At 36.4% G+C, this 16,110-nt stretch overlaps 1 protein-coding gene across 1 annotated transcript in view; it reads left to right on the top strand.

The window, feature by feature from the left end:
- adgrv1 (adhesion G protein-coupled receptor V1) overlaps window positions 1-16,110 on the top strand; it is a 143,887-nt gene that overhangs the window by 84,218 nt on the left and 43,559 nt on the right. The window contains exons 83-88 of the mRNA XM_015373314.1: window positions 2,251-2,658; window positions 2,943-3,115; window positions 3,188-3,434; window positions 3,621-3,760; window positions 7,245-7,405; window positions 7,528-7,628. Of these exons, the coding sequence (XP_015228800.1) occupies window positions 2,251-2,658; window positions 2,943-3,115; window positions 3,188-3,434; window positions 3,621-3,760; window positions 7,245-7,405; window positions 7,528-7,628 (1,230 nt within the window). The remainder of the gene's footprint in view (window positions 1-2,250; window positions 2,659-2,942; window positions 3,116-3,187; window positions 3,435-3,620; window positions 3,761-7,244; window positions 7,406-7,527; window positions 7,629-16,110) is intronic.

Here is a 16,110-nt window from a genome sequence, read left to right on the forward strand (position 1 = left end):
TAGTAGATCAGAAAATATTTGCTTTGGGATGGAAACCTTATATGTCTAAAACCATTCCTTTATGATACATTTTGTTAGCTTGACTGTCTGTTATATTAAGCATAATGTGTTGAACTAGATCTGCTATTTGAATAACTAACATAACTGTCTGGAATGAACAGGAAGGCAGTTTTTCTCCTGAATGAACCACAATGAAGAAGGTTTTTACCCTAAAAATGAATTATGTTTTCATTGCTGCAGTCGCACAAAGCAGAAGCAACTATCTTTAGTATAACAAGTATACTGCATCCGCATCACACACCTCAACCTACAGAAAACCTTTATGATAAGTGATTGATTAATTCTTAAAACAAAAGACTGACTCTTATTTATTTAGAAGGAAGGTTTCCAATGTTTGGTACATAAATTAAACTTAGCCAAAACAGAAGGTTTAAAGCTAGCCTTCTATTGGCTCATGGGTGGGTCGTCAAAGGGTTGTGTTAGGTTTTTAACTGGATCCAAATGCAGAAAAAAAACAGAGGTGAAAAGGTGAGGACATTTTAAGTAATAATACATACACATTGGCAGGGGAACATCAGAACACTGAGGTAAAATGACAGGAAATAAGAGGCATGGCAACGGAAGTGTCCAGCTGTTAAGGGAAAGAAGTCAGAGCTTCAGTGCTGATATAGGGAAGGTACATAACAATGAAACCTGATTAGCTTATCGTAAGAAATGAGTTGTAAGTACAAAAATAAGTTTATGTCACAAAGAAAAATATAAATAAGACACAATGTCAAAAGTGTCACAAAGTGCTGCACTAAGAAATCTTGCTGGACGATGAAGGAGAGAAGAACTGATTAACGTGTGAATTAAACAGATTGGCATAAAAAGCAGAGGAAATTTAAGAGATAGATCAAAAAGTTTTTTATTCAAACATATTTTGGAAAAGCCTTTTTTAAACAGTCTCTTTTATTTCATTTTTTTAGTAAACCATTGCTTAGTCCTAAGTAAAGAAAAGGTATCTTTAGTAGGGATGCACGATAATAGGATTGTGGCCGATATCCGATATGGCGATATTTTAAAACTCATGTAGCCGATAACCGATATCGATCAATTTATTTTACTTTCATCGCTGAAATTTCATCGTTCTGTTACAAACTCTCGTGATACTTTGCAAATTTTTGTTAGATTTTGTTAGTAAAATAGATAGATACCGCGTCAATATATCAACATATAAAAATATGGCAAAATTCCGTGGATTTTCGGGGGATTTCGTAGCATAACGATGACATATAGCAATATTTCATTAGTAAAAGAGATTGATATGGTGTTTTTAAATGGCAATATATCAGCATATGAAGATATTGTAATATTTTAATGTATCAATATTTTTTCCCTCGTCTTTAGAAGTTTTTAAGTCTGTAAAAAATAAGTTTTTGAGGAAGAAGAAGTAGTAGTAGACGTTAGAAACTCAGAAGCTGATCAAATATCGGGTTAAATATCGGTGGGGTGGCCGATATCCGATATTCAGTTTTAAGGCCGATACAGGCCGATACCGATAGGGGGCCGATTATATCGTGCATCCCTAATCTTTAGATTTTAGTTTTTTTACCCTTGTGAGCCAAATATATATGAACATGACTGTTGAAAAAGGTTAGATTAAACACTACGGATTATTACACACACACACACACACACACACTATAGCGAGAAGGATACACCATGTATCAGAACAAGAGTGTGTTAAACATTTTCTATGTCTGATAGGATCTTTTAATTTTTCTCTTTCTGTTATGCACTCATAAGGCTGACTTATAAAAGTCAAAGTTTGTTAATCAAAAAATTACGAAAGGGTTTTCTCCATTCTCTTTCCATTCCCATTGGGATGTTATCTGAGATGTGATGTTTTGTTATGTCTACACCCAGATCAAGGGAATGGACAATCTGGTGACTCCTTTTGATATTGGAGATTAAAGTCAGTTTCTAGTGCACTCCAAAAAAATCAAAAAAGAAATAGCTATCAGACAAATGTGATGTGCTTTCATCTCTAATAGAACTGGGGTAGACAATAGAAGCTAGAAGTTCTTTTATGAAACAAGTACACACTGTGTTCAATATGTCTCAGTAACAAGCAAAGCAGATAGTAGGTAGACAACAATGTGTGCTGAACTCACAAGAAAACCATGGTTAGAAAAGGTCTGGTGTCGAGCCAGTGACTTTTTATCATGTTGCCCCTTTGAACCTAAAACATGCACCGTCCTTCTTCAGGAGCTGTCCAAAGAAGAGATGGTTGGTCCGTATATCATCTGGCCGGCTAAAGAAGGGATGGACTTTCCTAAACAGGAGGGCCAAGTCACCTTTGAAGCTGGGAGCCACGTCACAACACTAGATGTTTACTTGACGCCTGACCTCGCCTCATCTTCACCAACACCAAAGCGCTTCCAGGTGGCTGTGTACAGTCCTACAGGAGGAGCCAGTGTTCACTCTCGATTTGGACAGGCTAATGTGACTCTGGTGTCAAATGCAGCTAGCCAGTCTGTGTGGGGCCTGTTAGACCAATTACATCAGCCCCTCAACCCAACAGTAATCAATCAGGTTCTTCAAGGACTAAAGACCAAACTCGCTTCTACTCTCAATCGTGAACAGATGACTGCTGTGCTTGAAACTATTGGGAAGGTAAGAGAGGATGTATGGATGGATGGATGGATGGATGGATGGATGGATGGATGGATGGATGGATGGATGGATGGATGGATGGATGGATGGATGGTAGTAAAAACTACTTAATGCTTAAATTTGAATTTTAAAGAATTTTGAATCTCAATGAATGTCAAGGTTTCACTGCTGCAGAGAAGCAGACCTCGTAGCAATTTAATGGGCATAAATGTGTTTGGAGAAGAATTTCATTCAGAAATTTGTCTATTGAGTTCTCCTTCCAGCTGTTCTTTTTCTTGATTCAGGTACTGATAGAAGCAGAGCAGAATCCTCTACATTCAAGCAGCCGAAATCTGACCTATGACCTGTTATGCGTTCTGGCCAACCCAAGCCGAGTTGACACTCGAGGTCTCAGCTACCTTGCAGAGGTGGCAGAGCGATTTGCGTTCTCCCTTATTTCTCATTTGCAGTGTGAAATGTAAGTGTAAACACATCTGTTTTACATATCCATCAAAAAGCTCGGTGTTGCAAGTTTTTCTTTTTTCCTCAGAATGGGTATCATCATGGAAACGTGCCCTTTTATGACGATATCTGCCCTCCAGTGGTACCCAACACAAATTAATGGACACAAATACAGAGGCCATAATGGCGACTTCTTCCAGCTTCCAGATGCGCTGCTGCCAGTGCCAGCAGCCACATCAGCAGACTGCAGGAACCTCAGCAGGATTCAGCTGACTGAGTTCAAAACTGAGCAATGGCTTCTCACCAATGATACAGTCACAGCTGTAAATGGGAAGGTAGGAAACGTAATTCTAAGTCGTTTCAATTATTTGAAGGCCATAATGCAGATAATAGCAGTTCATTTTACCCAATTTAGAATATTTTTCAAACAGCAGATGGCAGCATTGTCCCATTAAATAAACCCTTTTTATTTTTATTGTCATTGAAGCTAAAATCTATGCTGCTACTGCTTCTGCTTGTAGGTATTCTCAGTAAGTCTCCAGGAGAGAGGGTCACGACCCCTAGAAGATGGCATTGAGGTGACATACCGTATTAACTCTCCTGGTCAGCAAATTAAACCAGGAGCATCTGTGTGCCTTCTCTGGAATCAAACCACTGCAAGGTAATGCACTATAAACACTCTAACACTAATCAGTCTCATGTGTTTCTGTTAATGTAGTTGCATGGATTACACTTTTCCCTAAAAATACTTTATGCTATTACTACAAGATAAAATATTTTTTTTAAGCTATGGTACAAAAGCAAATTTGGCCAACTGGAGGACAAATAACAGCTGGGAGGTTTAAATGCCAAGCTCTTTATGGTTCCCTCTGCAGAGAATTTGAAACATTTTCAATACGCCAGCTTATAATAATAATTATATGAAATTAAAACACTTTAAATGACACAGCTCCTGGTAAAAATATTCATATCCCTTAAACATTTCCAATTTCAAAATTCAGTTTTTTTTTTTTATAAAAATGAAAATTCAAAATGGTTGGTGTATATTTTTGTTCCATCAAAGTATTTTCAGAACGCCTTTCCCAGCTTCTCTAACTACATATCTTTTGGCGTATATCTTTAACCACAGGCAGTTGTACACTAAAATGTTTTCATTTTGAAAAAAATATAACCTAAGCCAGATTAGCTACTGAATGTGATAAAAACAAATGAAAAATAAAAACAAATTTTTTTTTAGTATGGCAAAAGATTTTTAGTTTGATTTAGCTCTGAAATTTAACCAGGCCATGTTAAAAAAAAGTTATTCTTTCATCTAACTCAATCCTTTGGCCATATGATTGGGGTTCTTGTCATTTTACATAGCCCACCTCTCAATATCAAATCTTAAAACCTTTTCTTCCAAAGCATCTGAGAACAGTTTCCTGCTGATAAATGCATACAAATAAAACCTTAACTAGAAAACATCTTAAGCTTGGTGGTAGGTATTCTCAGGGCAAGAATTTATTTACTTTTTATTTTCATATCTTATTGACGATACTAGAACACAAGATATCCTTAAAATACAAGCCATTCTTAAAATACTGTTTAAAAAAAAACAAAATAGAAAATAATTATTTGCACTTAAGTTGAATCATAATTGAGTAATTAGTCAGCAGATCTTAAAATAATCAACATATTGCTGATCATGGTTAAAATTTAAATAAATAACATGAATATAGTAAAAACAAGGCACCAACAGACTGAATACTTACTGGTTTAGCCATTTATATCGGGCCAATTATTACCACACGCTGCATGGGTTCCAGGTTAATCACTAGCTCAAATTTTTCCGTGAATGACAAAATTAGCTCATAAATTACTTTTTGAATATTTCAACCTTAATCAGTGTAATATATTTACATTATATGTTTACCTTTGCTTTAGCCTGCTGTCATCTCAACACAGCCGTAATGACGGATAGAGCCAGTATGGGCATTTGGAACATTTTAACAATTAGAATGAAAAAGTGCTTTTTTGGGAGATAGCGTTTTACACAGACAAGGAATTTGTTTTGGTGAGTAAAGAACAACACACAGACAAGTAAACATAGAGCTGGAATACATAAATAGAGGAACAAATAACAAACAACAAATAACTACCATGGCGGTTATTAAACCAAAACAGCAGTTTAAAATTTCATATAATTTTGTCTTGTCATGTTGCACCTAGTCAGGACCCGGTCCCAAAGATGAGTATAAGTTCATATACAGATGTGCTGAGATGTTTTTTGTTTATTTGTTTCACTTATGGGAAAGGTATCAGTGGAGGACACGGTCTTGTTTACGAGGCTAGTGGCAGATGGGTAGAAGCTGTTTTTGAGGCCAGATGTTTTGGTCCTGATGAACCATAGTATCCTGCCAGAGAGGAGAATCTGAAACAGAAAACAGATCAGTGAGCATCATCCATTGACGTAAATCTGCACTTTGTCTTGGAATTGAAAAGTTGGCCCCAAGAAAATCTTCTCATGGTTCTAACTTTCATGGCTGACTGTACGTTGAGCTAAGAGCTTCCGTGAAGACTATGGCAGAGGGTCCTCGGGTTGCCCGCTGGCAGTGGTTGCAACACAACAAACTTGACTAAGCATACTATACAAAAAATCCACAGCTATAAAACAAAGTATATTTAATATTTCATTTAATAGCAACATTTTACTGTTAAACCACCATAAAGTTGGGAGTGTAATAGTGTTAATTTTTTCATGGATTAGAAAATATGCTATCATACCTGATCTTATAGAGCCATTTGGGTTCATCAAAGCATTTTGGGTAAAATCTGCCGGTTTGATGTTTAAAAATGCAGAAGTATACTAGCAACAGTGCTAAGATGGATCTGCCTTATTTATCCACTTCTTGGCTACATTGATAAGGTCTGCTAGTCGCTGTGCACTCCCGCTGGTCACCAAGTAAAGAAGCGAGCTCCACGGATCCTCTTATCCTCCGCTGACTTAAAAAAAAATTATCTAATGTCTTTTTGATCTTTAGAGTAAAGGGGGCTCAATACAACTTTGCAATGTCTCATTTTACTGCCACTACATGATAATATACTTCTATGTGATCTGTTGATTAAAGGCCTGATAAAATACATAAATGTTTAAGATTACAATATGGAAATAGTCTGAGAATGTTAATACTTTTCAAGTCCATGTATGGAACTGCTGATTATATTTTTCAAACAAAAAATGGGCAAGGACCACAGAAAGTAAACAGGGGGAAAGTTGGATTATTTTAATTCGAGCTGGTTGTGTAACATGCTCTATTTTTGCTTAGTAAATATAAACAGCTCTGAAATATTTACCCATTGTCAGAGCCCCAAAGTTTCAAATCATGTTGAGATAAACTTCATAAAAAATTCTTAAGAAGAGAAAATAAACAATATTATCTAATATTTTTCCTTTAAATAAGTAAGGATATTGTGGTTCCGTTGGACTTAAATGTCAATAAAACTGACTTTGCATTTCCTTTTGACGCTTTAGATATAATTCTAAAGTAATGTCTCATATTTTTCCTCCATACTACGCATTTGAATCTTTCTTTCCTTTCAAAAGGGCCGACTAGAGGCCCTTATTAGGGCTTCGTAAAGGCTGTTTTCATCTATTTCTTGTTTTCATATCTGAACATTTCAGCTGCAGCACTTTGTGTCCTCACTTTTGAAATGACTTTCTGGAGGACAGTTCTAGGGAGTGGTATGAAAGGTCTTGGCTGGAACACACTGTTGCAAGTTAAAAATTGGCAGATCTGGTTTGGCCCGTGAAGCTGTTTAGATGATAAAACAAAAGGGGGAAAACAGAAATCCGCACGTGCGAGTTAGAGAGTAAAAGGTCGAGAGGAAATAACCGTTCTGGTTGGTTAACTGCTTCAGTTAATCTAAAAAAGATCAGATTAAACTATAAAAAAAAAAAGTTTTTTTTTAGATCTTCATAATCTCCATGACTTTTTCTAGTTATTCAGGATTTTTTTTTATTTGAGACATCATTATCCCCAAGTGCAACTCACATTATTGAATCCTTTTTTTAAATAAAACCTAAAAAAAATCTTAAAACATCAAATAAAGAAATATTTTATATTAACCTACTTTGTTTCGTATCTTTTATTCTTTTTTCCTTCCAGCTGGTCATCTGATGGACAGTACTGCAGGGTTGTGAAAGAAAGTGGCAGTTATGTGGAATGTGCATGCTCCCACTTGTCTATCTACGCAGCACATGCAGAGTTTTCTGCACTTGCATCCTACAACGAGGCCTTCTTTGCATCAGGATTTATTTGCATCTCAGGTATAAATCAGCTATCAATGTTTTTTCTTGTTTGATATCATTTCAATTTAATTTGTTATTTGTTTGTCTTATGCGTTATAAATGTAACATGTATGCCTTTACAATATTTTCCATTTTTTCAGGGTTTGCATTGGCCATCATATCCCATGTGTTGTGCTCCCGTTCTCCCATGTTTGCTGCCAAACTACTAACTCACATGTTGGTGGGCTGCCTTGGTACCCAGGTAATATATCGACTTTGTTTTGCACCAAATTCATCAACGATGATTCACATCTGATTGTTATGTTATACTCAGAAGGTGGATAAAATGACCATAAATACAGTCCCTTGCTAAAGTCTTCTTTAAAAATATTTTTCAAATGCTGATACAACCTAATTTTTCAGTGCATTTTATTTTGATTTTAAACAATAAACCCTTTTTGAAATAGAAAAAAAAACAAAAACGTTTTATTGTTATATAATCCCGTCACTTGACTACCTCAAAACATAATAATGTAAATTAATATAAATACAACTGATCTGTGAAGGCCGCTGATATTAATGAACAAATGCATCATGAAGAACAGTTAAAAGAAGAAAGCAGACAGATCAGGGATACAGTAGGTGTGTGAACCAACAAAAACAGGATTAGGTTATTTAACAATATGCCAAACATTTCACATACTATTGCTCAGCCCCTAATCCTAAAATTGAAAGAATATGTCAAAAACTGGCAGGCCAGGGATTATCAACAGCTCTGGTGTGAGAATCTGCTGTTAGTTACGTTCACAAATCTGGCTTTGAAGGGAAAGAGTTATGAAGGAAGCCTATGTAGAAGGAAACATAACTTATCCCATTTAAGTCTTCAATCTCTAGCAGTAATAAAGAAGTAAAATGCTTTGTGACAGAAAAATTAAAACTACTTATCACAGTAAAACACATCTCCATGGTGGTGGCAGCATAATGCTGTGGGATGCATTTCTTTATCAGACACACTGAAGAAGAAGGCTTGTTAGAGGCTTTTAACCAAGTAAATAACCTTAAATATACAGGCAAGCCTATTAAGGAGCAGTTTAGATCAAAACTTGTTAATTGTTAAGTTTCAAAACAGTTACAAGTCAGTGGCAAGTCCTTAAACACTTAATGTATGACTTGAATCTAATATCAATATGTTTTAGCCTTTGGATTTTTTTTGGCAAAGAAGAATAGGAAAGCATATGCTTCTAAATCTGCAAAAAGGGTATAGCCCAAATGAGTTTTAGCTGCACTACAGTTAAAAGTGGATCTACAAACTATTAACTCTGGGAAACTAAACACAAAACTCTTCTGTGTCAGACATAATAATATGTATAATAATGTATAATTGTTTGAGATTGCATGAAAAAAACTTTTTTAACAAGGTATTAAAAGTATTTACTTTATGTAAAAGAATTGATAGATTAAGTAAAATTTACATTTGTAATATAAATGCGAACAAAAAGTAGGTTTTCTTGCAAATGCCAAATAGCAAAATAGCCGATGTTGAATTCGTGCAAACACATCTACAGAGAGACACATGCATGCCTCCAACCCATCTCTTTGGTCTGCAAGATATCTCACAGGGGTATTTTTCTTGGAAATGTGCATGGATGTGAATACACACATCATCACATATCATCAAGTGCGCAGTTTGCGGGCTGCTGTGTCCTGACAACGCAGCCATGCCCATCCCGCACCTGCGACCATTATAAAAGGCAACTATAGAGTGAGATAGATATGTAGCTACAGCTCAGTCTCTCAGCTGGTTCTGATCTTGTGTGTGTGCGTCTGTGCGTGAGTGAGTGCGGGACTGGTAATTTTCCACTGAGCCCCCCCTCCCCATTGGATGACAATCACTTTCTAAAGTAGACCTCAGGGTCTAGCCCACTCAGTCTTGACCTGTTTATGGCCCAGGCAGAGCCCCTGAACCTGAAAGGGTTTTGGATGGAAAATTCCACCCTGTTCTCCTAATTTGTTAATACTTGACTATACTTCAAGACTTTTTCCCCCTGTTTTGCCAGATTGTGTTATGTTTTAACGATCTCATCAAATTTCCCCAGTCTAACCAAGATCTGTTCATGAAAGTGAGCTTCAATTTGTAGACTCTCAAGCTAGATGTGTTACCATCTAATAATGTGTACCCCTCAGGTGGTCACAGTTTTGCCAGGAATGTGTTGGAAGCAATGAAAGCTCCAGTGTGCAGAATATATTAAAAAGAGATCTTTGCACTCTCTCTTAAAAATGAAAATCTTGCTTAAGAAAAACTTCATGGTTTAAAATAAACCTCCAGCAGCATTTTTCTATGTTTATACTTGTTTTCATTGTCTGTTCCTTGGTTTGCATTTAGTGATAACCAGCTCTCACTACTATTAGGTTGTCTTTCCAATCTTGTAGAACTCCTGTCTTTTTTCCTTTAACATTTTTTCACTAATTGGTTCTTCTATGATAAAAAAATTATGCCTTATTGGTCAGAAGTACGCTTGTATCCTGTCTCTCCCTTTTTGAGATTGAAATACCTTACAACATGTTTTTTTGTGTATTTCTTTAGAAGAACATCCAACATATTATTCTATCGTAGAATGTGTACATTTACACATTGGCTAAATTATATGTAGTGCCTTAAATATAAACATACACCCCTGTTTCTATTTCTGAAGACCACCTTTGCCAATGACACTCTTACCATAAGTTTGTTGATGATATCAATAAGTTTCTGCCTCTTTAGTGGATGGATATTTTACATTTGCCATCCTTCTTTACAGAAATATTAGAACTTATGTAAACCAGTTGGTATTCTGTCATAAGTGGCTTGAAGTAGAACTTGTGAAAAGCTTCTATGTATGTTGATGATAATGTTTGTCCTACAGGAACGCTCACATAAATCCTGGTCTGTTGTATCTGAATCAAATAGCCACTCGGAGATGAAAGGAAACTAGTCAGGATGCTTAATAAAAAATGCCGTAGAACCAATGTTATTATCCACAGAAAAACAAGAATTTTATCTCTTTGTACTTAGAGGGGGCCAATGGTGGAATTACCATTTGAGCTAGCTACACTGCTGGTGCAGAGACGAAATAGATTTTAATAATGAACTACCTTCCAGTTGATCAAGTTGACCTTAAAGCAACAGCTACCTGATTGGAAAATAATCAATACATGAATAAATCAGGCCTTGAGCTTACGGAGGGACCTTCCTCAAATCCGGATCTTAGTCCTTTCATTTACTATGCTTAGAATGAGCTGAGTTTGTGCCAAGAAACTGAGCAGTTAAACTCCCATTTTAGTCAAAAACAGCATCCTTAGATCCTTTCACAATAATAACAGATACTTGTTGATGGCTTTAAAAAAATATCTGACCAAGGTGCACTCACAAAAGAATATTTATCCAAATATTAGTAGGTATGTGTCGTGTTTATTTGAGCCTACATGTTTGCTTATAAAGTTATACAGTTTAAGAGTCTTAGATAGTGCCTGAGGTAGTGTTGTAGCTTTTTGTACCTAGAAATATTTAGAGAGCTGTGTTCGTGCATCTTTTATAGACACTTCCAGAAACGTTTCATCCTCGTTAGGTTCATCCTGTCCTGTAACCAAATCAAAAACAGGACTGCTTCGAAGGACGACTGGAGACGGTGTTTGTGCTTCTTCCTACCCTACTATCGCCGCCAGTCTAAATAACTTGTCTCTGCCAGATCCTAGTCTGCTTTTTGTAGTTCTTGTTTATTAAATATTTCTTTACTGGCTACTGTGAACTTGGAGGTGCCATTGGAGCCTGCATTTAATTAGCAAAGAAGTATTGAAGGGCAGGAGTGTCTCCTGAACTTCCGGTCTTACGCCTTGTTAATGCTTAGCTCCTGGTTTGAACTGTCAGCTCCTGTTTCAGCCCTGCCTGTGATTAAGGGGGCTCTTCATGTATGCTGGCTAGAATTAGTCACTGGCTCCGTCCTCTGTGTGCAGAAAAAAATCTAGCTGCCTTTAAGATTAATGTCTGTCTGCAACAACTACAGCTACAGAGGAAAAGGGAATAATGTCCTTGTTTTTGCAAAGATTAAAAAACGGATGTTTTTGAGAGTTTAAGAATCCAGTGTTACTTTGAATTCCTTTAAGATGATAATATATCTTTATTTTGTATAATTTTTTCAACCTTTTCTAGTTAGAAAGAATTAGAGGCCTCTGGATTGTTTGTTATGAAGAAATGATGGAGGAGCCTTGTGCGCAAGCGTTGAGGTACTAGACTGGAATGAATGCTCAATTTAAGGCTTTTGGCAGATGCCAATGCATTAGTCAATATCTGTTATTTTGATTTAAGTAACAATGCAAACATTAGTGGGGGGGGTTTATTTACCTTTTATGTACTTTTAGCAACTCATGTTACCATACTTTGTGTAGCTGCAAAAGAAATATTAAGTAGAAATGTCTTTGTAAAGCAACAAAATATTTTATTGGTCTCCATTCAATGTGATTCCATGGCTCTTAATGTTCCAAACACCAAGCAATGAGTGAATGTTTCCCCCGGTGCTTCCAGTATTTTATTTCAGTTTCTGGGATTTGTTAAGGTGACTCCTAGTTCCAGTTATAAAGGATTTCCTGTTAGTTGTTGAACTGATTCCAACATTCAGAAATCTGCTCTTTAGACTGCAAGCATGGCTAAACACCACAACGAGTTCCTCTTAAGCAACACCAGCCGCAGTTACATTCATATTCTGAGCAGAATGTTGAAGCAGTTTTGTTTGTTATTTAATTTGGATCAATTTACTCAGCTTTTCAGCAAGGTAGATTTAATGACTGAGGGGTGAAAGAATAACATTTTTGTTCATAAATTAGATAAATACAAGTCTGCTTATCAGGCAAGTTTTCCAGGGATGTTTACATGTTTCTGTCCTGCCCTTTCCAGCTCATATCTATAAGCGGGGTTTGACAAAACCCTTTTTCAAGATTACCGAAACACTTACAGGTTTGACAAAACACTGGCCTAGTGGAAAACAGTGGATTAGTAATAATTGTAAGGACCACGTGCAATAAATAAATCCCCTCCTTTCTGTTTTTTTTTTTGTGTGTGTCATGCATGGGATAATTGCAGTTTGACACCAGATATATGATGTTAATGCTACACATTGCCTAACATCTCACACTGATTACAGAGGAAGCATTTTTATATACAGACTAAAAATGTTTGGAAACTACATACATAACTCTTGAATAGTCCAACTATTCAAGAACGTGCACCGTCCTTGCATGCTTGTCCAAAATGACCTTTTTGCGCTGGGATAATGTGATTTATGGATCATTCCATAAATCACATCATACGTGACTGGTGAAACTGCCCTGATCACGGCAATTCAAAAGTTAATTCTAATAAATAATTGTAATGAATGTAATGTTGCATATTTGCATTGGATAATTATTATCAGAGGACTAATGTGTTCAGCAAATTATAGCAGGTAATTTGCGTGGGAATTATTACAACGCAAACTACCTAAATGACAGATTTGCACAAGATTAACAGAAGATCAGAAGATCTCTGACAGACACAGACTCATTATTACAAGCTATATGTGGTCCCTGGTAAAAATCCTGTCCGAATAGGTTTCATGTTGGAAACGTGCCACCATCATTACCTTTTAATCACGTGCTTGGATTATGCAATCGTTTTAGACCGTTTAAAACACAATGCTCTCACTGTCTCTCCCCTAACGTTGTGACAGTACTGAATGGCTGTAATTCAGCTGATGTATGCAAAAATCACAATGCATTCCTGAGCTCTATAACCCACCCTTGACAAGTTAAGGGGATTTAGTGGTACCCAGACACTGTCAATTCTAACAGGCCTACTGTTATGTCAAACTTGTGAAAGAGTCTCAGGTAAACACAATATTGTTTGCTCTTTCCAGCTGCCGTAGTTCACAGATATCTTAAAGACATCAGAGAACACTGCTTTTAATAAAATAAAAGATAAAAAGTAATTAACCGATTAAGATTAGGGGCAGGATGGGTTTTGCATACCTTACCCTAAAAACCTCTGGACGCCCTACTGTACTGTACACCTTGACAAGGAAAAACAAAATGTCCTTGGTGGAACTTTAATGCATTACTAAGGTCTTTTGTGTCTGTCAGCCAGAGTTATTGGCTGGAAGAAGATGGAGGGGTGTAAAGTATCAGCAGTCAGGACCCTTCATTACTGCATGTGTGCAGACAAGACAGTGGAGAGCTGAAGACGGCCTCCTGGGAGACTCGCGTTACACTCACTGGCCAGCTGCACGCCATGTTCCAGTGTTACCCTGATTTGATCTGCTTACAGGCTGATCTAGCCCTGTTGAAATCAGCAGGATCATGCTCCTTCAATCTCACTCCTTGTTTTTGACCTTGTCTGCTGTTGAAATATGAGTCATTAGTCTTTATAAAGTGCAACACCTTAAGAAAAAAAGTTATACCTGATAAGCTTTTTTCACATTTTGGCTCATTACAACCACAAACTTTAATTTATGTTATCATGCATTCATTGAAAAATATTTTTATAAATAGGAGGGGTTTGTTGTTGTTTTTTTATGATAAAACAAAGAAAATAAAAAACCACAAGTTTTAAACATCCCACAGAGTACTGTTCCATCCTGCATTAGCATAAGGCCTAAGGTAACTGTAGGAGTTACAGAGATCCAGGGACCTGTCAACACAACAATTATTAGATGTGCATGCCACAAATCTGGAATTGTTTCCATCATAGCATTATTTATAGCTTAGAATGAACCATTCATAAGTTTTAAAAAATAATTTTACTTTGTATTTGTTTTAATCCTTCAGATTATGTATGTATTTATCTTTAGATCGAAAAGAATACATGTTACCTTTCCATCAGCTGCATACAGGCCATCAACGCTGTGGTAAACAGGTTGTGTTTTTGGTCTTTAAACCATGAGCAGGACTGAAACACGCTCTGACCCCTCTGGACTCTGAAAGTTACACATTTAGAGGTTTCCAAATTTGTGTTGTCCTAACAGCTGGTGACCCTTAAAATAAATACACTTTCCTCTAATTCCACATGAGTTAGGATACCACAGCAGTTGTTATTCTCCTGCTGTTAAAATATTAAGCCACACTGTATGAACCTTTACACAACGAATAACAGTAGTGTTAATAAGTAAAGCTTACCTTACATCAAATTAAATAAAAAATTGTGGATGATATTTTATCAGTTTATGACTTTTCTATTTACAGGAGGACCTAGAAACACAGATCGGTGATGAAATTGTTCAGCAGCATATGCCAATATACTTCAATATTCCTTTTGAACATCTCATAGGGCACTTACACCTATCGGAAATTAAAAGTGTTTACATGCAAAGGAAGACCAGCGTTCAGAGAAAAATATAAAAATGCATGGTAGCAACAAGTCAAGCAAAGTAAAAAACATTGTGAAAGAAAATCCTCAAGTGAAATGCAGCCGAGCCAAACATTGAGCTTTCTGACCAACATCCAAAAGGTTAATCCGACTAGAGACTCACAACGTTCCCACTGTACATTTTGATGGTACTGTAGCATCATGCTGTGGGACGAAATCTTTTTTGCCTTTTCTCAACCCAAATGCATTTTTAAAGCACAACTATACACTGTGCAAAAAGCTCATGTTGACAAAAGTGCTATAGAAAGACAGGGAGGTTCTAGATATACATTAGAAATAGATTTGAAATAATAAAGCTGCTACTTAGTGCTTTCCAAATACAGTCACATAAACAATGATTGAACACATTACAATAAGCTCCTCTTTTTGTAGGTCTTGTGGATAAAATCCATCTAAAATACAGTGAATTTTGTTTGTTACTTAATAAAGTTCAAAAGATTTAATTATTATTTTGCAAGGTACCATATCATACAGTTAATGATTACACATATGAAGTGTTAAGATTTTTTTTTTATTACATAAGGCCACTGTAAATCAATCAGGGGCCCATGTGATCAAGCTGTTTCTATCATTTATGTTGTCCAGTCTCCTATACACATAGGTTAAAATAAATAGCAGTGGATATTCAGCTACGTTTTGAAAATCACCCAGCACGGCAGAAACATCCATCTTTCATCTAACTTCCGAGTCATTTAGTTCGTCAGAGACCTGATGAACCAGAGCTTCTGGGTCAATGAATTTGTGAGCTTCTCAAAGTCCTCCACGTTCTGCTCTATTTTTGGTTTTCCATAGTTTGTCTTGGCAGAGTCTCGTGTGCTGAGTTGGCTGAACTTTGGAGGTTTACTAAATGTTTACCATGAACCTGTCTAGGTCACCGATGTTGCCACTCGGACATGATGTTTTGCAGCAGTTTTGAAAAGGGGGCAGTCAGGATGTTTTACAGTCCTTACAGTATATTACTGAAACTCTTATATGATTAATACTGTATCTTTTTTCAGTTTTTTTTTTTCGTTAAAGTTTAACCTACTGTGTTAAAATGGCATGGCATGTCTGCTGCATTAAAAAAAATAAGGGAAGTGAAATTGTACGTGTGGATTTAGAAGGGCGGTGTACATAGTCTAAAATAGAAAATGGAGAGCCGCCTAACTTCCTCAGTGAATCAGGAAGTCTTAAATACAGGAAGGAAACATCTTTCAGTGTAATCTAAGATAGCTCTGAGTGTAATGACTCCTGGTTTAGACCGGTCCCTCTCTTCGTTTTTGTTTAGATTCTCTTCAGTTTTTACTTAGCATGATTTTAGTTTTGATCTATTGGA

The sequence above is a fragment of the Cyprinodon variegatus genome, unplaced genomic scaffold (genome assembly GCF_000732505.1).
Source record: "Cyprinodon variegatus isolate N-32 unplaced genomic scaffold, C_variegatus-1.0 Scaffold85, whole genome shotgun sequence".
Lineage (NCBI taxonomy): Eukaryota > Metazoa > Chordata > Actinopteri > Cyprinodontiformes > Cyprinodontidae > Cyprinodon > Cyprinodon variegatus.